General features: G+C 38.8%; 1 protein-coding gene across 1 annotated transcript in view; it reads left to right on the top strand.

Moving 5' to 3' along the window:
* Positions 1 to 22,839, top strand: part of Nuak (Nuak family kinase 1) — a 161,196-nt gene that overhangs the window by 92,509 nt on the left and 45,848 nt on the right. The window contains 5 exon segments of the mRNA XM_019045871.2: positions 747 to 848; positions 2,268 to 2,423; positions 7,647 to 7,821; positions 15,248 to 15,345; positions 22,582 to 22,664. Coding sequence (XP_018901416.2) covers positions 747 to 848; positions 2,268 to 2,423; positions 7,647 to 7,821; positions 15,248 to 15,345; positions 22,582 to 22,664 — 614 coding nt within the window.

Here is a 22,839-nt window from a genome sequence, read left to right as displayed (position 1 = left end):
GTATCAGGTTTTAACTCAAATTTTCCTGCATTCTTCCGGCTTCCATTTGTGGCATTGGTCAATTTACTTGATTGCTGAATTTCTACTAATATTTACAGCAGATACAAAGTAAGAAGGTAGGCGCTGCGTCGCGTCGGGACGGACCAAATATTATTAATTTTTAACGGTCGAAATCCGATTTTTTTTTTTTAAATTAAGATTTAAAAATAACGCAATGAATGGAAATTTCTCCAGTAAGTGGACTGTGAAATTATGTACATCCAGCTTTTCCTCATCATTTACAAATCTGAGTGTTACGTCAAAAATTTTGAAATCAATGCAGCTCGAACACAAAATGGTGTATTAAAATGGAAGAACATTTTTGCCTGTACATATGCGTAAAGGGCCCGCGGAGCGGGCCTGAGGACGCGAGGCGCCTCCCGGGGGTTGGGCCGCGTAGCGGTCAGGGGGCAGGGCCCCCTAGTATTTACTACTCTCCAAAAATACCCTAAATTTTGGAATAGTTCGTTTTCTATCTTTCTTACGAGCTAATATATACCATGTAGTCAACATGATGCCAAAAATGAGGAACTGATTTCAGGTAGATTTTCAAGCTCTCCAATTTGTGCACTTCTTTTATCCAGCACCTGGCTCCCAAATTTCTTATTCCTCTGTCTGTAACATCTTTACATCAAATTAGTCATTTTGATTATGTTTTTATAAAGAGGAGAAAATATAATGCAACTTTTTTTCTTTTTTTCTTTCAGGCCAATAGCAAAACCTGTATCATCAACAAAGGAGCATATTATCCCAATTCAGTACGAGGATGAAGTATCTAAAACTCCCACCCCTCCGTCCTCCCTTAACAGGTGCATATTTAGAAAATTCTACTACTTGCACTAATAAAGTATTCGTAAAATTGTGAAGCCACTCTAATTCAGCAAATTTAGGATGGGCAGATCCATCCATTAAATCGCGATCAGATAAATCAAAATCTAATTGTATTTCTTTTCTCTCAGTTTGACTAATTTCTTTTTTAATTACTCGGGGGAAAAAAGTACCCAGCCTCAGGAATGAACAAAGAGATTAATCAATGGTCAAAGTGCGAAACCATGTGTCTCCATTGAGATATTTCAAAACTTCTGCTTTAATTTTATTCTTTTGAAGAGAAGCATGCCACCTTTATAGCATGAATTTTACACCGAGTATTTTGGTAACAGAAGAAAAATCAAGAAAGTTGTCAAAAAATTACATCAACGAGTTCTCCAAGGAAAAATTAGGAATGACAGGAAGTCGGCAACGTCGAAAACGGAGGTATGTGGTTTCGCACCGCAGCCATTGAAATGCTATTCTATTAGATGTGCAAATCATTCCTTCCATATTATTTTTTAATGTAATTTTTTTTTAACTAGGAATGTATAGTGTCTTGGTCAAATAAAAATGATTGATTTCCCCTCAAATAGTCGATGGGTAGTATCTAAGGGCCGGGCTGACCGGCTGAGGTGCCCTCTAGGAGCCAAGGCAACTGGTATACCTGCTGTCAAGCACCCTAAAGTTGGACCGTTCTCCTGGACTAAATCCTGAAGGGGCAGATACACCTGCAAGCTAGACGCGCGTCTTGAGCGGCGAGAAGGGGCGTTCGGTCGTGTTGGGCAATCTTTGTACCCAAGCAGGTTGCAACTCACCGCCCGTAACTCGCTCAAACTAGGATCGAATCCGGCTTTTCGGGTCAAGATGCGCGTAGGTGTATCTGGCCCTTCACGAATTCATGACACTTATCACATTTCCTCCGCAAGGCTAAGTGGGCGTCTGATAAACCAATGACAGGTTGTATCAACGACTGTGGCAGACACTACAGAGCGCGGTCTTCCGGAGCACTGCCATGCCTCAACCGAGTTGGACTCCGTCGTTTCAATTTTCCACTAATAGGTAATGCTTGCAGTTGTGCTTGCCAGGAGTGATCAACGATTCTTTCAAAACTCAGTCGAACAGTGCGGACTGATTACTTACTGGGTGACTTGACTATGTCTCTCCTGCACGCAGTTACCTGAAAGGGTCAGAGTATTGGAGTGGCATGATCATCCACTGTCACTGATAATTATGAAAGGAGGATTTAAGTAAGCTTACATGAGTGTCCTCAAATATCAGTCACCTCCCAGGACTCAACTCAGGACCTCAGTGCTGGCGGCGAACTGCCATAACCAATGCTCTCAAACTTTTTACCCTTAAACATTGATTTGCATTGATTTGATTTTTTTTGCATTGATTTTGCCTTCCTCCTCTTCCAGTCTCTCCAAGCAAAGTACTTTTGACTCAGACAGTCAAATAAGTGTGAGCAGTTCAGCAGATCCGATTAGGAAATCAGCACGAGAAGTTATCATACCAATTGCAGTGGAAGGTGGAGGCTATGTAACACCAGCCTCTGATGATGTGTCCAGAATAAGGTACCTATGTATTGTCCTGTTAAATAAGAACCTCCTTCTTGCTCAATAATTTCAAGCCATTCAACGCTACAATTTGAGAAAAAGGCCCCTGTGTTCGGTTGAAGTGACTGTGGGCTTTTTTCTCCTTTCTCAAAGAAAAGGCGATAGAAATTGCCAATACATGAAACAATCATGCATATCTTTTTGCTAAAATTTTCCATTTCCATTCACACTGCCACATTGCACTTAAAATGCTGCATTTTAGGTTAATTAATTCTCTCCACAATGAATGACTATCTCTTGATCAATGCAAGATTGCTCAAACTGGAATGGTTCTATTTATGCCACCAAGAATATGCTAAACAGACTTGGTTTCTAGCCTCGAGACAATAAGTTCCTTTCTCCTTTGCAAATCAGGATTCTTTGGTAAGCTTTGCGGTTTTTGCTGTTTGGACGTTTAAAAGAAAATTTAAAACAATTTTGGAAAGAACATTATGATTTTCTCCTTCATCAGCAGCTTTTATGCATCCAGTTTTCAAGAGAAAAAATTAACCAGTGTGTGCCGGGGTGCTCCTCTGCGAGATCCGTATGCTCGACCTCTCTCCATGCTGCTATTGGCTGAGCGTCATTCTGTGACATCACTCGTACGGACATTTTAAGATAGGGAAGCGTTTTCGCATAAGGTTTTTGTCCGTGTGCGGTTCGTGTCGGTATAGGGAATGTCTGCGCGGCACGGATAAATCCGTACTGGGATCACTGAAATTAACCCTGAAAACGTGCCACCCAAACCTACATGCATTGAGATCATAGCCTTGTATCATTAGTATTGAATGGGCCTGATGTAAACTTTTACTAGAGCAAAACTAAGAGTTGTTTGTTATAGACAATGTAGTCCAGTCAATTTAGCTCTAAATAAGGGTCATCTGGGAAAATCCATATATAGAAGGTTTTTTTGCGGAAACATGTTGCATTAGGCTACCAGAACAACATATCAAAAGTTTACCAAAATCGGCCGTCCGCTAAGGCCGCCATCTTGAAAAAAAGGGGGGCGGGGGGCCAAAATACGCCGCCCGGCGACCGGTTTTTAGCTTATACCTTGAAAAATATCGATCCTACGGAAAAATGCCACTAAACCTTTTAAAAAGATCATAAAATTTCCTATTAGAAACACTATACATTTATCAAGTTGCGACTTCTGGTTCGTGAGATATGGCGGTAGTTTCCTGCGGCTAGGAAAGTCAAATCTTGCGAGAAATCACGTTTTTTCAACAAAATCTGTAATTATCTTAAAAACGGCGAGTCTGAGGCAAAAAAGTGTTCTCACCGGAATGAAAGAACATGAAATTTCCATGCTAAAAATGCTTATGAATTCACTAGGGGGTCCGCCCCGGAGCGCTATGCGGTCCGAACCAACGGCGGCTACTACGCGGTGAGGCTCGGCTTAGCCGCGCCATGCATTGTTGCGGTCCATGATGAAACGGCTTCACTTTTTTGGTAGATTTACCGCGAGGGTAAGTCATATTATCCATTTAAATATGTGCTAATTTCCTTTCATCATGAACCCCCCCCCCCTCCCCCTTTAGGTCATGCATGTTGTATAGTTAACAAATGTCAACGGTCGCGCTTGAAGATAATGTTATTATTTTATGCTTGCTTATTCAAATTAAATTTGTCAAACAACAAATCTTCTTTTTTCAAAGTAACTAAAAGGAAATGAATTAATACAAAATATAGAAATAGGAATAAGACAAGCATTTCTTCGTTTATTACCTTAAGCGGTGGAATCGTTTATTAATACCTATGTGTTGAAAAGCATGATGGTCTTGAAGGTTCAATTGTTTTTGATGGATACGAACAAAAAGCGCAACAGATTCTACAAAAAGTGTTGAAAGGTGACGACGTTATAGCTTTAAGAAATGTCCTGCCTTAATTTTTTGTGAGGACACTCCTCTATCCGTGGCCAAGGACTTGCCTCTATCTATAATGAAAAGAATGAGGCGCGTTTGATTTGCTTGCTATCGAAACACTTTACTACAGGGAGTCAAGTTAAAGTATCTCATGCAGAAGACGATGCGGATACTCTCATCGTAAATGAAGCTCTCAGTCTGCCGAGAGGAACGAAGAAACAAGTTGATATCGTTGGTAGAGTACCTATATTGAGAGAGTATGGCCACTGGGCCCCATGGAGAGACTTTTAGGACCCAAAAATGGCGGTGCTTTGTTTTAGTTTTTGTGGATAGGAGGGGGGTCATTGCCAACTTTTGACGGTTTTCACCAACCGCACTTGCTGCCAACCTTACTACATCTAAGATAATTTTTCTCAAAAATTGCACACGATTAGCCTTATAAATATGTAAAGAATCGCAATAGTGCATTTTGGTAAATTTCTCGTTACGAATAGCAAAGAAAACTACAATTTGAGTCATTTTGCATAACATTAATTTATGGCGTCCGCCATTTTTGGGTCCTAAGGGCTCCATTCAGCCTAAGATAGAGTCCCTTTATACTGAGAGTCAAGACAATTCGGCTCATGGATGTCACAAACGGGAATAAAGTTACAGAAATTGAACGTTTTTCGTAATCTTTGATCGGCCCATTCTCAAATAATGCCTTTCTCCGTTCCTCCTCTCATTCCGTTTGTTCCTTGCCGAACCCGTAATTCCCTGTCCATTCCAGATTATAATCTTTGCAATTGGTGAAAATGTAATCTTTATTCCCGTTTGTAACACTGTGGAGGCCTAAAATACGGGAACCAATCAGAAATGGATTCAAATTGTCTTGACTCTCAGTATAAAGGGACTCTAGCCTAAGATGGCTGAGCCAATCAGAGGTGGTAACACCGGTGGCCATACTCTCTCAATATAGGTACTCTAATCGTTGGTGAAGACATTGACCTCCTTATTCTAATGATAGCTTTGACGCCTGCATCAAGCGACGTCCTATTACTCAAACCAGGTAAGGGCAAATATGCAGCCCAAATTTTTAGCTCAAATCAATTGCGAACATCGAATGTAAATTTGAAGAAGAGCATTCTGTTTATCCATGTCATCAGTGGATGTGATACTACTTCAGCATTTCGTGGCAAGGGCAAAGGCAAATTTATTAAACTGTCGAAAAATGTGGCGAAGTCTCTTGTATTGCTGAGAAATTTGATGAAACCGACTGCACTCAAGATGAGCTTTGTCAAGCGGGTGAGCAACTCGTTCTTTTGCTGTATGGTGATGAAAAATCAGTTACTGCTTCGAACAAATGCAGATTTCAATGTTTTAATCGTGCTTTGGCAAGGCAAAAACTGAGGTGAAACTGCAAACGTTGCCTCCAACTTCAGATGCGTGCAAACAACACTTCTTACGTGTATATTATCAAGTTCAACTCAGGAGAGGAAGAAAACGGAATCCCAAGGAAAGGGGTGGAAATCTTCGGAACTCAGGCTTCTCCTTGTGCCTATGCTCAACCCGCCTGACCCCCCCCCCCCCCCAAGAACTTTTACAAATCATCTCATGTACATGTTCGAAAGGCTGTAGTAACCGCTGCTCTTGTAAGAGAGCTGGTCTGCCATGCAGTGACATTTGTCTACATTGTTCCGGCTTGGGATGCAGCAATCAAGCAGAAACACTGATCGAAGAGGAAGCAGAGGATGAATTTAAACTCCCTCTTTCTAAATTTTGTATTACTTCATTTCCTTTTAGTTACTTTGAAAAAAGAAGATTTGTTGTTTGACAAATTTAATTTGAATAAGCAAGCATAAAATAATAACATTATCTTCAAGCGCGACCGTTGACATTTGTTAACTATACAACATGCATGACCTAAAGGGGAGGGGGGGGGGGGGTTCATGATGAAAGGAAATTAGCACATATTTAAATGGATAATATGACTTACCCTCGCGGTAAATCTACCAAAAAAGTGAAGCCGTTTCATCATGGACCGCAACAATGCATGGCGCGGCTAAGCCGAGCCTCACCGCGTAGTAGCCGCCGTTGGTTCGGACCGCATAGCGCTCCGGGGCGGACCCCCTAGTGAATTCATAAGCATTTTTAGCATGGAAATTTCATGTTCTTTCATTCCGGTGAGAACACTTTTTTGCCTCAGACTCGCCGTTTTTAAGATAATTACAGATTTTGTTGAAAAAACGTGATTTCTCGCAAGATTTGACTTTCCTAGCCGCAGGAAACTACCGCCATATCTCACGAACCAGAAGTCGCAACTTGATAAATGTATAGTGTTTCTAATAGGAAATTTTATGATCTTTTTAAAAGGTTTAGTGGCATTTTTCCGTAGGATCGATATTTTTCAAGATATAAGCTAAAAACCGGTCGCCGGCGGCGTATTTTGGCCCCCCGCCCCCCCTTTTTTCAAGATGGCGGCCTTAGCGGACGGCCGATTTTGGTAAACTTTTGATATGTTGTTCTGGTAGCCTAATGCAACATGTTTCCGCAAAAAAACCTTCTATATATAGATTTTCCCAGAAAAATGCTAGATTGACTGGACTAATGCCTCAAAAATTACGATGAACGCATTGGCGAAGTCTAAAATGTACTCATAACTTCACAATCTGCGTAAGAGCGTTTTTTTGAGCTTCCCATTGCAAAAACGATACTACAGCATAGGTGAACATTTTGTTAGAGGAGTCGTTCTATCATCGGCAATATTCTTCATAGCCAACGGCAATCCACCAAAATACGTGTGATGGGACGAGATAACACCTAACCAGGATAAGACCAGATAACAATCGGCGTGTTTATGTTCATATTTTCCTCGCCCGCCTTGATTGACCTTGAACTCTCCTCGAATTGCGCGCGGAACTGCGGAAGCGTCGGCCATGATGAATATTGCTGACGATGGAGAGACTCCTCTTAGAAAATAATCACCTGTGCCGTAGTATCGTTTTTCAGGCGGGAAGCTCAAAAAAACGCAGATTTCTTACACAGATTGTGAAGTTATGAGTGCGTTTCAGACTTTGTCGATGCGCTAATCGTCATTTTTGAGGCATTATGGATAGGAAGTAACTCTCATTTTTGCTCTAGCAAAAGTTTGCAACAGGCCCGTAATTGAAATTAGATACAGACCTAAACCTTTGGTACAAACTGCTCTCATCATTAAATAATTTTTTGGTGTTTGATGTAATGTAAAACCGCTGGATCAAGCAAGAAAGCAGTATCTTTCTTAGGTACAGCGTTTTAGTCGTTCTATACACAACAAAGTATTTTTTTTCACTAACGGATATCGCAACATTTTTTTCAGCTCTTTTGACGAAGCGGACGAAGAAAGACCTAGATGCTTCACATTGCACAGCACACGCCGATGTCAACCGCATGCAGATAGGATTGAATCCACTGACAGCATCAGTTCTGATGAAGATGATGATAACTTTGAAATATTAACTGCTGAAAATCTGTTTTCAACATTGCTTAATAGAGTAAGCCTACTTGACATTTTTTTTAGCCTAGGAAACAAAGAATTTTGAGCAATAGAGAGCCATGATGTAAGATGTCCCTCATTTCTGTTTGTAAATTTAAGCAGATTGATCTCTTGGAAGTCTCTATACAAGCACAGAGAAATGCATATCCTTGGATAAGAATTCCAAAAAATTTTTACTTGTCACTGGAGAGGGTGAAAGGGCGCAAGGGCGTAAGGATGTGTTTTTAGGGCACTCAAGAATCCCTCAGGGCCCTCAGAGGCCCCCTACTTACCGAAAGTTTGGACAAAAATATCGCTCATTTTGACGTTGCTTTAGTAGAGCAGTCCCAAACGGTCATTTTAGGGTCATCATTAAAATTATCCATTGCAGAAAGAAAATTTTAATCATTATCAATTCAATAAATCAAATGCTTTCTCACTAAATTTAAATGATTATCAAACCCAAATCCATGAAGAAATATCAAATGAAATATGATAAATGAGGCAATGGGAAAAGAAAAAATAAAGAAAACAGAAAATAAAAAAATCGCTTTTGGGTAGCCCTGTGTAATCGAAGGATTTCATTGAAAAAGTTAATGATTAAAAAACATAGTGTCGCATTATACTGGAGCGCCGATGAAGTCGTTTTTTAAGACTATTTTGTCCAGTACTCCTGAAACTAGTGTGTACCAATGATGCCATATGTGCAGAGTCAAAGTTCCGGGCTCCGCTCAGAAAATATTTAGGTATTCAATTTACTAGGGGGCTGCGCCCCCTGGCCGCTCCGCGGTCCGGCCCCCCAGAGGCGCTTTGCGCCTCTAATATGCAGGTATTGTGAGATCGTTAAAAGATCATTAAGAGTTAGGGAAAACCCGGTTTGGAGACGGGGGAAGCATGTAAGCGTGCGCGTGGGAGGGGAGTGGGGAGTGGAGGAGAAACCGGTTTGTGACATGATTAGCATTACACCTTCAGCAAGACACGGCGCCCTTATGATTTTATACTATAGAGTAAGATATCATAAATACCAGGAATTTCGTACAGTTTTTAGTTTGCTGTGACTTTGGTCAACATAATTTGCGAAAATTTGCAAAAATACTTATCGATTTTAATTGATAAATTGTGAAAACCGCTCGGAGTCCAGGATTGTCCTGTTAAAGGCCATTTAAAAAATGCTGTTTGGTTCACACTCGGTTCGCACTATCGGCGAACAAGGGGCTCGGAATGACCATGTCATGGATTGACTTCATCGGCGCTCCAGTACATTGCAACTCTATTGTACTTTTTGTCACTAAAACATTATTATGGTCAACCAAAAAAACTGTTTTAAAGGGCAACGCCAAGAATGGCACAATTTGGGTCAGCAGGGATTTTTCTGTAACCGGGCCCAAATGATACCTTATGATACCTTAAAACTCTGGTATAAATTTTAGCTTGAGCATACGCACAGTTTTTGAGAAAATGGGGGCCAAAGTTGCCAAATCGCCATCATTCTGGACAGTATTTTTACAGAAAAAAGACGGGGAAAAAGGGCGAAAAAGTTACACCTTTGACAGGTTTTGGCTGTAAATGTTTTTATTGGGCCCTTGCGCATATAGCTGTGTTCAGTTCCAAAAATTTCGGTCGTACAGTGGTCCAAAATAGGGAGAAATCATGGGCAACTCAGGATTCTTTGTCAAATTTTTAAAAATGGAAGTAAGATTGTCGGTTCCCTGCAGTTTTCATGGCTATCAATGTTCTTATCGGTCTTCAATGCATTAAATTGTGTTCAGTTTTACAAATTTTCATCGCACAGTGGTCCAAAATGGGCGAATTAGTGGATAAATTAAGATCCTCTGTCAAACTTTTTAAAAATGAAATAAAACCGTTGGTCCCATGCAGAGTTCAGATTCCGGAAAAATTCATGTATTTAATTTTTTTTAATTATTACTGTACGTCAGACCGTATTGTTTATAGAACTTTGTTATAGATTAGATTTTGTAGCATTATTTTAATAAAATATGCAAACTTTCAGATATTTAAAAAAATAAGGAAAAATGGGGTAAAAAATTTAAAAAAGACTTAAACAGTCAAAAACAGAATTTAAAAAAAAACAGAAAACACTAAAAAATCAAAAAAGAAGAGAAAACAATAAGAATTGAAAAAGCCAAAAAACAAAAAACAAAAAAAAACTAAAAAATCAGAAAACAAAAAAGAATCAGAAAAACAGAAAGAAATAAAAAAATAAAAGAAATAAAAAAATAAAAGAAATGAAGAAAAAAATAAAGAATACCTAAAACTAAGGTAAAATGAACAAAAAACTTCCTCAAAGATTAGTATCAAGACTTGGTGAAGAAGCTTACCCATTATTTTTAATGCAATGTAGAAGCAAATCATGCTACTAAATCTAATCTATAACAAAGTTCTATAAACAATACGGTCTGACGTACAGTAATAATTAAAACAAAATTAAATGTATGAATTTTTCCAAAATCTGAACTCTGCAGGGGACCAACGGTTTTACTTCATTTTTAAAAAGTTTGACAGAGGATCTTAATTTATCCCCTAATTCGTCCATTTTGGACCACTGTGCGATGAAAATTTGTGAAACTGAACAAAATTTAATGCATTGAAGACCGATAAGAACATTGATAGCCATGAAAACTGCAAGAAACTGACAATTTTACTTCCATTTTTAAAAATTTGACAAAGAATCCTGAGTTGTCCATGATTTCTCCCCATTTTGGACCACTGTGCGACCGAAATTTTTGGAATTGAACACAACTATATGCGCAGGGGCCCAATAAAAACATTTACAGCCAAAACTCATCAAAGGTGTAAATTTTTTGTCCTTTTTTCCCGTCTTTTTTCTGTAAAAATACTGTCCAGAATGTTGGCGATTTGGCAACTTTGCCCCCCCATTTTCTCAAAAACTGTGCGTATACTCTAGCTAAAATTTATACCAGAGTTTTAAGGTATCATAAGATATCGTTTGGGCCCGGTTACAGATAAATCCCCGCTGACCCAAATTGTGCCAAAAAACGGTCGTTTTTGGCGTCGCTGTTTGCCTCTCAATTATTAACTGTTAGTGCGCGAATTTTTAGCGCTGAGTCCGAATATGACCTCCGTTTTGCCAAGTGAGGTCGATTTTCCCTGAAAAATCGGAATTATCCCTATAAATCGAGCTTTTACGCAGAAAAATCAATATTTCGGAGAAAATATGCACAATGGAGAAAAACTAAGGTCGTTTTCGAATTCAGCAGCTAAAATTACATTGGAAACCATGTACTGTAGGCTTATTAAGTTTCCATTTTGTTCCTAATATGGAGATTTTCTAGACAAGTGCTCCTTTCCGCTCATTTAACACTGTGTAAAACTCATCCGAATGTTTTGCGTTGGAAAGGAGGGGAATTTTGTTTTTTTCTCACGAAATAGGTGGATTTGCCCCACTCTATTTTCGCCGCTGAAGCCGAAAATGACCCTCGTTTTTTTCCAAAATCCAACGAATTCTTGAAAAATTGATTTTTCAAGAAAATGCACTTTTTCAACTAAAAAAAAAATTCAAAAAGTCAACTCATAATGGAATCTTGATTTTCCGAAGATTATTTTCGGCCTCAGCGGCAGAAGTTGATTAGGGTTCATTCCACTTGTCACGTGAGAAAAAAAATTTCCCTCCTTACCAATGCAAAACAATCGGATGAGTTGTACATGGTGTTATATGAGCAGAAAGAAGCACTTTTCTGGAAAACCTCCATATTAGGAACAGAATGAAAATTTGAATAGGCATGCAGTATATGGTCTCCCTTGTAATTTTGGTTGCTGCATCCAAAAATGACCTTGTTTTTTCTCTATCATGCACTGATTCTCTAGAAAATTGATTTTTCTTCGGAAGAGCTTGATTTTTAGGCGCTCTTACCTAGCAAAATGTCACACCCACGTCAGTTAATAGTTGAGCGGCAAATTTACCTATGTTGACAAGAAGAGTCATGATTTTCTGAAGACAGTTTTCCAAGGCCGATTTTGCGACCAATTAGTATGTTGTGAAGGGATAGTCCAGTAAATAGAGCATTTGAAAAAAAATCATTGTATGGCTGGATTTAGGCCCAATCAGTCCTTCATAGAAAACGGTGTTTTTAACTAGAAGTCCCCATAAATCCTGTCGGAGGAATCCGCACAGTGGTCTGATGAAGTTAAGAATTGGATATGTTTTCAAAAACTCACCTCAAATCAAGTAAAGGACACAGAGTTAATTTTTTTTTTCTTGAAAAGGATGGTAATTAAGTCAACTTTTCAAATAAGTAATAGTTTTGAATATCAGTAAGTTTCAAGTGAGGAATGTTGAAAGATATGAAAAAACTGTAATATTTGATTGGAATTTTTCTTTTTATACACGATATTTACTTTTGTATTTGTAGAATCGGTTGAGCTTAAATCCAGCCTTACGGTATTTTTTAGCCGAAAATGGGTCCTATATGCTTTGTTCACTGAACCAAGGAACAACGTCCCTCTATTTTGAGGGCTCGTATTTTAGCCTAGGATAGACAAGTCTTGAACTTTGCAGTGTCAGTTTTAGTCAACATTTTTAGAAATTTCTAACATTGAAGACTTGATTGTAAGATTTTTGGGAACTCCAATTTTCAAGGTCATGGATCACTGTTTTCTCCCTATTGAAGACCAAGTGGAGGAAGGGGGGGGGGCTTTGGGAGCATGAAAGGAGGAGTTGCGTTTTGGGCCTTTTCCGGCCCCACCTGGATTTTGCTAAATGTTTCATATTTTCAAAGTACTAGTTTTAGGTAGACTCTGTGCCAAATATTAGACCGAACGGAGCCCATGCAAGGGCGTAGCAGCGCCTCAAACCCAAAATCCTGGAATCGAAAAACAATTATTTTCGTCGACTTTTTCGACTGTTATCACTCTTCCAGCACATGATTCTTATGTATTTTTTTGCGTACTTTTCGTTTCTGGCCTTTTTAAAGGCCTCCGATAAATTTTAAGGGGCCTTATGGCCCATTGTTGCCATTTTTGGCCCATTTTTAGGGGTTTTTTTCCATTTAACACATTCAAAACTCAACTTAATCCAAAAACTGTGTACATTTTTGAAAAGTACGTAAAAAAATGAATAAAAAATGTTCAGTAAAATTTTTTCCTATGTTGCCAAATTTCCGAGAAAATTGGTCCCAAAGTGTCGAAAACGGCAAAAAATCGATAAATCGCCGCGTCTAAGGTTCAAGAAAGTGGAGTACATTTTTCATACTGTACCAGATAACAGCTCTTATCCATCCATACAACATACTAAAATATCATAGTTGTACCTGGATTCCCACGATGTGAAAATTGACCGAGATGTCGATTTTAGCGGCCTTTTTATACTTGAAGGCAGCTCTTTTGAATGTTTTTCGACCTTGGTCACCCTCTATGGGTGTGTACTATATGTATTTTTTTACGTACTTTTCATATCTGGCCATAAAAATGGCTTCCTGTGAGTTTTAAAAGGCCTAACGGTCCATTGTTGCCAATTTTCACCAATTTTTAGGGGTTTTTTTCAAGTTTACGTGTGTGAAACTTAATTTAATCTAGAAACCGTGTACAATTTCGGAAAGAACGTAAAAAAATACATAGAAATGTGATTTGTACCTTTTCCCTACGTTGCCAAATTTTCGAGAAAAATCGTCCTGAAGAGTCAAAAATGCCAAAAATTGGATTAATCATCACGTCGGAGGTTCCAGGAAGTGAATTTCGAGTTTTTTTTCACTACAAATAACGTATCGAAAATGGAAAATTGCAATGCATCTCAAGGAACATGTCATGGCGCAGATGAACGTGACAAAACGGGCCCTCAAGGTGCTTTTACTTTATCCTTCACTCCAGTTCACCTCTTTATTCCTGTAACCTCGAGATAATCCTTGGATCTCAAGATGCTTGCTACAGGCCAAATATACCGAAGAACAGAAAATGCGTGGAGAAAGTGTCCCACGATGCACATGAATGTCATAATTCACTTCCTGGAACCTCCGACGTGATGATTAATCTAATTTTTGGCATTTTCGACGCTTCAGGACGATTTTTCTCGAAAATTTGGCAACGTAGGGAAAAGGTACAAATCACATTTCTATGTATTTTTTTACGTTCTTTCCGAAATTGTACACGGTTTCTAGATTAAATTAAGTTTCACACACGTAAACTTGAAAAAACCCCTAAAAATTGGTGAAAATTGGCAACAATGGACCGTTAGGCCTTTTAAAACTCACAGGAAGCCATTTTTATGGCCAGATATGAAAAGTACGTAAAAAAATACATATAGTACACACCCATAGAGGGTGACCAAGGTCGAAAAACATTCAAAAGAGCTGCCTTCAAGTATAAAAAGGCCGCTAAAATCGACATCTCGGTCAATTTTCACATCGTGGGAATCCAGGTACAACTATGATATTTTAGTATGTTGTATGGATGGATAAGAGCTGTTATCTGGTACAGTATGAAAAATGTACTCCACTTTCTTGAACCTTAGACGCGGCGATTTATCGATTTTTTGCCGTTTTCGACACTTTGGGACCAATTTTCTCGGAAATTTGGCAACATAGGAAAAAATTTTACTGAACATTTTTTATTCATTTTTTTACGTACTTTTCAAAAATGTACACAGTTTTTGGATTAAGTTGAGTTTTGAATGTGTTAAATGGAAAAAACCCCTAAAAATGGGCCAAAAATGGCAACAATGGGCCATAAGGCCCCTTAAAATTTATCGGAGGCCTTTAAAAAGGCCAGAAACGAAAAGTACGCAAAAAATACATAAGAATCATGTGCTGGAAGAGTGATAACAGTCGAAAAAGTCGACGAAAATAATTGTTTTTCGATTCCAGGATTTTGGGTTTGAGGCGCTGCTGCGCCCTTGCATGGGCTCCGTTCGGTCTAATATTTGGCACAGAGTCTACCTAAAACTAGTACTTTGAAAATATGAAACATTTAGCAAAATCCAGGTGGGGCCGGAAAAGGCCCAAAACGCAACTCCTCCTTTGTATTTCTGTGGGTCGATCCTCTGATGAAGTCCTCCAGAATCCGTTTTGTGTAACTCAAATCATTGGGCACAATAGATCGAGAGGTCGCAGTGCATGGGGCAACCCACCAGAAAAAGGAAAAAAAAAACTCAAATCATGCAGGGAAAAAGCCTGATAAAGGAAGTTTGCATCATCTGAGTATGTATCGAACCTTTTTAAAGAGCTTTATTTTTGAGCCGGGGGAGGGGGGGGGATGAGATCAGTGCTCCTTCAGCAAATATTACTGAGAATTAAAAAGACCTATCCCCTGCAGTAGGTAGATATTTTTTGAACTTTACCTGAAAAACCATTGCTTCTGAATTAAGAGCTTAAGATCTTAACTTACAACCAAGCCACAACAGCTACCCTCCAAGGTGCTATGTATCAAGCAGTGCATATTTTAGTCTAACTGGAGGTTTTTGTTTTTCGAAACAGGTTCGTAGTTTGACACACAAATTAAGCACTGAAGATGGAACTCATCATGCTTTTCCCAGGTCCTTTTTCACTCAACATCATTTTGATAATTTTCCCAGGTAATGCCTTGCTTTTTTCTTATCTAAATAATGCCTCCATAGACAAGTTTGTGTATTGAAAGTTTGTTAGTCTGGGAAGCATTTTGTCTAGAAAATTATCGTTGCTTCTCTCTTTATATTTTTTTAGTGACAGTAATTACCTCGATTACCTGAGTAGCTCTTTATCATATCTTCTTTTAAAGCTTTTATAACTAATCCAGGCACTTTATATCCAAAATCGGCGATTAGAAGAGAAAAATCTTATATGAGGTTTTATTCTGAAATGCCCCCAAAATTTGACCCTCTCCCGATTTTTTGTAAATAACCCAAAAAGGACTGGTTTTTGCGAAAAATAATCTATCAACAAAATTAAGGTTCGTAAAATTTCTACAAATAATGATATGTACGATTCTTTCTGTAAAACGATTTTAAACGCCTCAAAATGGCCGCCAAAAAACCGGACAGGTTTTTAAATTTCAATTTTTTCCCAGAAATGCCCGTTTTTCTATGAAGCGGCTATCCCTAAAAAATCTTAGCGGTTCTGAAAAAGCGTTTTTACACATGGATTGCCTAGCATAGATCATTTTAAACTCAGTCCATCCTCAAAATGCTATAGATCGAAGCTTTTTCGCCCCAGCTGAACAAATCAAGTACCGAGTAAGTAAACATTTAAGTTTACAGTTCTACTGGAGCAAAAAAGTGTTCAATTATTGCATAATACATCTGAAGAGGAAGGGGGTGGGTGTTATTTCATCCAAAAAACAGAATTTGTGCATTGTGAGATGGAGGGTAGGCTGGATCAAAATTTTCGACTTTGAAAGGAGAAACGCGTATCATCGATCATGGAAAAAAAATGGTACGTTCAAATGGGACCCATATGAAGTACCAAAAATTTCACCTCCTTAAATTGACCCCCTAGTACCGCAGATAGACCTAAAAGGCCTAAATTTCTATTATATTATTTTCTTTCTTTATAGTTGCTTAATAGTTTCTTATTGTTACGATCTCGCTCCTGTGACAATATGAAACTTAAGCGAAAACTGATTACATTGGGTCAGCACTACTACTCCAAAAATCGCGGATTGTGACTTGTCTTATTTAACTTAGATTCCCCATAACTGAAATTTTCCAAAGACAGAATTTGCCAGTGAGATTACGGCTGCACAGACACCGACCGGTGTCGGCACCTTGCCGCCGCGCGTCGCGTCGGGTTTCCTTGGACCGACCGGCCGGCCCCAAACGATCAAAGCGAGCACCGAGTGGACGCAGCGCAACGATCTGCGCCGTGCATACCTTGAACACCCTCTACGCAGGTTTGTGGGCTACCGGTTAGAAATACGCTAAAACGACGAAATGCTTGCCCTTGGCGTCGTTATTCGGCAAAATCTATTAAGATTGACTATCCATACTCAAGGTACACTCTACTACAGGTATGGACAAATGGAATTTTAGAAAGTCGTCAAAACGCGTAAATTTGACAGCATCGAGAGTACGACTGAGAAGACCTGCGCGGCAAATGGACGGTACGACTTCATACGTCACTCGATCGCCGATTTTCTCAGCGCTGCCACTTCGGCACCCCGTTTGTCCATACCTGTAGTAGAGTGTACCTTGATCCATAGTTACTCTTTTTTACGACATTACATGTAGATGGGCCGTTCTGGAGGGCGCTTCCGTCTCTTTATCGGGTGAAAACAGGTCAATTGTGCTTTACTCGTGCACGATACGGCAAAACGGACGGAAGTTTCAGTCTATAGGACAGTAATTTGACAAAATCTTTAAAGAAATGTGTGTTCGAACCTTTAATATAACATATTAGAAAGAGGTTGTCTCATTTTCCATAGGAAATAGCCGCAAGAGCTTTTCCATTCATACTTTCAGGAATCATAACGTATCATCGGAGAGGCCTAAATCCGGTGTCATTTCTCGTCTAGCCCTCCACGGGGAGGGGGGGAGGGGGGTCAAAGGTCAAACGCTCCGACCGCCATAACTTTTGAACGAATCATTGGATCAACTTGATCTTGGGTTCAAATGAAAGCTCTTGACGAGACCTTTCATTTGATGCATATTATTGTCTGTTTTTGGTAATTTTTCAATGTAAAAAGAAATCATTGTTTGATTTTTCGAGCCCAAAAAATTCAGTTTTTCGGGGTTTTCTTTAATAGGGAACGCATGAATCATTACAAAAACCAATTTAAATGAAAGCTCTTGATTCAAGCTTTAAGACGAGCTATCGTTGAACCTGGGGAAATGAATAGTTCAAAAGTTATGACCGTTCAAAGTTGGTGTGGCGCTATTTTCGAAGCGTGCGGAGTGTATACTCGCCACCCCTCCCTACTCCCTACCTTTTTGCCTGGTGCCCAATTCAGCTGATAACGGATACAGAAAGGTCCAAAGCTCCTTCCACCTAACGAATAACCTATCATTGGTGCAAAATTACTTTCATTTCTAACGAAAAAAGGAAATAAAAATAAATTAAATGCTAATAAACGACAAGATGCTGGCATACATTATTTTTTTGCCCCCCCTCCCCGCATGATTTAATATTTAATAGCCAAATCAAGCCTCTTTTACTGCAAAATACACTCAAAAGCTATTGATAATATTCATAGGCTCTAATACGCAACCAGCCGACCAGCACTTGAAACTCGCATTTACTACTGAATATCTCTCCCTCACCTCTCTCCAATCTATTCCCCTCTCATCAAGATTTACCTGCACGGGAATAATCAGATACCGCAATGATGAGAGGCTTGATTTGGCTATTTAATATTAAATCATGCGGGGAGGGGGGGCAAAAAAATAATGTATGCCAGCATCTTGTCGTTTATTAGCATTTAATTTATTTTTATTTCCTTTTTTTGTTAGAAATGAAAGTAATTTTGCACCAATGATTGGTCATTTGTTAAGTGGAAGGAGCTTTGGACCTTTCTGTATCCGTTATCAGCTGAATTGGGCACCAGGCGAAAAGGTAGGGAGGGGTTGCGCTTCAAAAATGGCGCGCCATGCCAACTTTGAACGGTCATAACTTTTGAACTATTCATTTCCCCAGGTTCAACGATAGCTCGTCTTAAAGCTTGAATCAAGGGCTTTCATTTAAACTGGTTTTTGTAATGATTCATGCGTTCCCAATTAAAGAAAACCCCGAAAAACTGAATTTTTTGGGCTTGAAAAATCAAACAATGATTTTTTTTACATTGAAAAATTACCAAAAACAGACAATACTATACATCAAATGAAAGGTCTTGTCAAGAGCTTTCATTTGAACCCAAGATCAAGTTGATCCAATGATTCGTTCAAAAGTTATGGCGGTCGGACTGTTTGACCTTTGACCCCCTCCCCCCTCCCCGTGGAGGGCTAGACAAGAAATGACACCGGATTTAAGCCTCTCCGATGATACGATATGATTCCTGAAAGTAAGGATGGAAAAGCTCTTGCGGCCATTTCTTATGGAAAATGGGACAACCTCTTTAGGCCCTTTAGGTCTATCTGCGGCACTAGGGGGTCAATTTTAGGAGGTGAAATTTTTGGTACTTCATATGGGGCTCATTTGAACATTCAATTTTTTTCGATGATACGCGTTTCCCCTTTCAAAGTCTATAATTTTGATCCACCATACTGAAGGGGGACGGGGGATAGAGAAACAACTGACTAAGAAGTTAGAGAAAAATAATTTATCCTGTAAAGTACTAAGATCCAAGGAAAAATGAAAATTCAAGTATGAATGTATTGTGAAAATATTGGAAGAAACAAAAAGAGCAAAAAAGCAATGCTCAAATATTTTTTTTTTTTTTCATAATTTTTTTATTCAATCTTTATTGTAAAGAATGTTTACAGATGGGAGGTACTAAAGTCCTCTGACATATCATCCCCCAAAAACAATACTACAAAAATTGTTAAAATTAGTTCATTAAAAAGTTGTGTCACACAATTTTTAGGTCTAAAATTAATATTAAGATAAGATTTACTTCTAACGATTAATAAAAGAGTACGAAGACTCCTTAAATCACTGCCATGATTGCCCAGTAAAGAAGTTTCTGCTATAGCTGAAGGCTAAACTACCAAGTTCTCACTATAGTTCTGTAAAGAGGTTCTACGATAGCCCTAAGGCTAAAAGACGAATTTTCTCAATTAAGAGATTGGTCAAAAAATGGTGTCTTGTTTTACATCCGCAGATGGTCCATAGAGTTCCAACGTTTCCGATAGTCAAAATCAAATTGTCACCTCTATCGATCATTGAGCTTGCCACACGCGAGAGCCCCCCCCCCCCTTCTGTGCACACAAGCGGAGGGCGCAACAAGCCACTCCCCCCCGCCACCCTAGCCTCTGGCTTTACAAGTGATTTGCCACATAGCACAGAACTCTTTTTTAAGAACCGGGTGGACTTAGTGCACGGACCAGAAATTACAAGGCGGGCCAGGGACGAAGAGAAACGACAAGCCACGCCCCTGAGCCCACACAAAAGATGGGCACCCACGCACAGCGAGCCCAAGACCAAATTAAGAATAAGTAGGTTAACGAAGTTAGGTCTAAAAAAGCACTTTACAGTGTTAATACTACCTACAGGAAGTACTCACAAAAGAGACTACAACATTTTCTCATTTAAGAGATTTACTAAGCCCAAGGGCAATTTCTTAATTAAGAGATTGTTCAAAAGAAAGTGTCTTGTTTTACATCCGCAGATGGTCCATAGAGTTCCAAGGTTTCCGAAGTTTCAATCAAAGGTCATATTTACGCTAGGTAGTCACTGTTGTCCGAAGTTCCGTTGTCATTTGCACAAAAATGTGTCAATACTTCTCGGAGGGAAGGAGGTCAGTGGGGTGCTATAGTCTCTCCGTTTTGTTCCTTGTTCTAGAAATTGGTCCTTGTCCTTGTTTGGCTTCTTCCCACTCTCACTTCGCCGTTGTTTCTTATCCGTTCATAACTAGAGATTATCACTTTGATAGGGTTTTATCTACTCGCGAGGGTCTTACCACTGTTTTTAATTGCTTAGCGGTGTTGTAAAAGCAGAAATTTCACCAAAAAGGTTCATGAAATAGTCATGAAATAATCACTAAATCTTCAATATCTCAGAAGGCTTTGAGATATGTGAGTCAGAACTTTTAGGGGGAGACCGTACCCTTAAAAGTAGTCACTTGGTGTAGGTTCTAGAATTTTCTGATCACAATTCACTGAATTTTCGCACTTAATTGCCAGAGCGGTCGCGCAAGTGACCGCCCAGCTTCACGGTTTTGACATGACTCTTCAAATATGTGTTGGGGGAGGGCAAAGATAAAATTCTTAATAAATAATTAGATTGAAGTCTAGTTTTAAGAAAATCTTCTTGTGGATGGCAAAAAGTAGGCCATCGGCCTCAGTTGCTGCCCAAACAACGTTCCACTTTGTATATAGTTAATACAACCGAAAAAAAAAAAAAATTTAGATCCCCATACTTCAAGTTCTCATCTCGGGAGGGAGAGTCAAAGGATCTTTAAGCATCATAAAGACGTTCGTTGGGTTTTATGATAATATTATCAATATGTGATTATTTCACCGCTGACAGTGGCTTAAAGTTGGTGGTGCCATGAAGTGCTATCTGGTTCTGCAATAAAAAACCCAAGAATTGTGCTAGGCCTGTCCTTCCCCGTTTAAACTAGTGCAATTTTTCCTCAAAAGAAGGTAGCTCTGGTAAGTAGGTACAGCCTTTATCCAGAAGACACACTTGGGGAAACGCCTATCAGGTATGACGTTTTAAACACTCAGATTTTTGAACAACCCTTTGCCCCCTTGTGCTACACCTTAAGATATGTCACATGAACTCTATAATTGAATTGTGTCGTGCAAAAACCACTAATGTCCATTTTTTTCAATTTTGAGACTTTTGGGTTACAATACTCATGGATGTTAGACACATTCATTAATGTGGTGGAAATGTTGGTTTTTAGGTTTAAACCCCTTTTCAGGGTCCAAATCGTGTGAAAACCGTCAATATCTATCTTTTGTTGTATACCTATCATTATTGGTATATTGTTTGATTTAAACTCATCATATAAATAAATACTACTTTCTAATCTTCTAATTGAGACTTCAAGGTAACAAACTAAGCAAAATATACCTAAAAATGTATGGTCTAACTCTATTCGAGAGAGCATGTCGACGGTGCAAGTTGGCAATCAAATAACTCGGTTTGCGACGTCGCAGACTTCCTGTCATACTTTATTTTTTGAATGGAAAACTACTCAACGGCAATTCTTTAAAACTGTCATTATTTTTCTTCTCAATGCGAAGAAAATTCTGCAAAAACTTCAAGAAATAATGTCAATTTGCTCTCCTTTAAAAAAATGACGTAGAGGCGGAGATTTTCAGACACCGCAAACGAGTTATGTGATTGCCGACTTTCACCGTCGATGTGTAAAAAAAATCAAAGTATATTCAATATGTGGTTTTTGTTTTGTTTTTTTAATACAGTACTCCTTGCCTTTGAAAAAAACCATTTTGAAATTTTGGTGCGACTTGCTAGTGTCCTGGAAGGTAACCATACGTGATGACGAGAGGTTGTTTTAGCAAAATTGAGTTTACTCGCAATCCAATTGGCCGATTTTCAAAAACTTGGACTTTTTCAAAGTTGAATGTGTGCTTTCATTGTTTTTTACTTTATAAAGATACCCTTTTGTTAATATTTCATTTTCCGTACTTAAAAATATGCGTTTTCGATGCTTTAGAATCGTTTTTGCACAAAGCGTACGAAAACCGCTAATGTCCAACATATTGCTGGTAATTCCGTGATGAACCTCGTTTTTGGTGCCACAATTTAACTTCGTTTTTCATTTTTTAACTTCGTTTGAATGATAATCTACCGTTTTAATATCTTTGGAATGAATTTTGAACATATCATACGGTACCAAAACTCGGAGATTTTGGTGTATCATGCGAAAACCGTGGATGTCCAGAGTCCTTTCTTTTTAATTACTCCGTACCAGACAGAAAAGGAGCTGAAGACTGTTGGGAATCCTTTTCTAAAATCCACTTCAGTAATAATTAACTTCTGAACATGTTTTAATCCCCCATTTAAAAGGTCTCTACTGTTCTCTGCAATTCTCTCAAAATTAGAGAAAATGGACATCAGCGGTTTTCGCACTACATCATTTCATTTTAAAAAGAAAAATTATTTTGGATCAGGATTTGTCCTGAGTTTTGACTCAGAGATTTTATCCTGATCAATGCTTCCCCCACCTTGAATCTACCTTCTTTTAATATGATTCCATTTTGTGTGTGCAGTAGACGGCTAGTAGGAACCAGGTCTTTTACTAGGAATGATAGTGCCCCCTGGCGACGGAGACCCATATCCTCAACACCCTCAGGTTTGTTCCTCTTCAATTTTTATTTGTATTCCCTCCTCTTTTATTTAATTCTGTGTGTGTGTTTTAATTAACCAAGTTTTTCATTGTAGCTTATGAAAGCAGTTCCTATAAAGTGCTAGTAATTCTTTCCATTTCAAAGAATTATCCTCTTATTCATCATATTATTTCTCTTATG

The sequence above is a fragment of the Bemisia tabaci genome, chromosome 1 (assembly GCF_918797505.1).
Source record: "Bemisia tabaci chromosome 1, PGI_BMITA_v3".
NCBI lineage: Eukaryota > Metazoa > Arthropoda > Insecta > Hemiptera > Aleyrodidae > Bemisia > Bemisia tabaci.
This window is presented reverse-complemented; position numbering and strand designations above follow the sequence as displayed.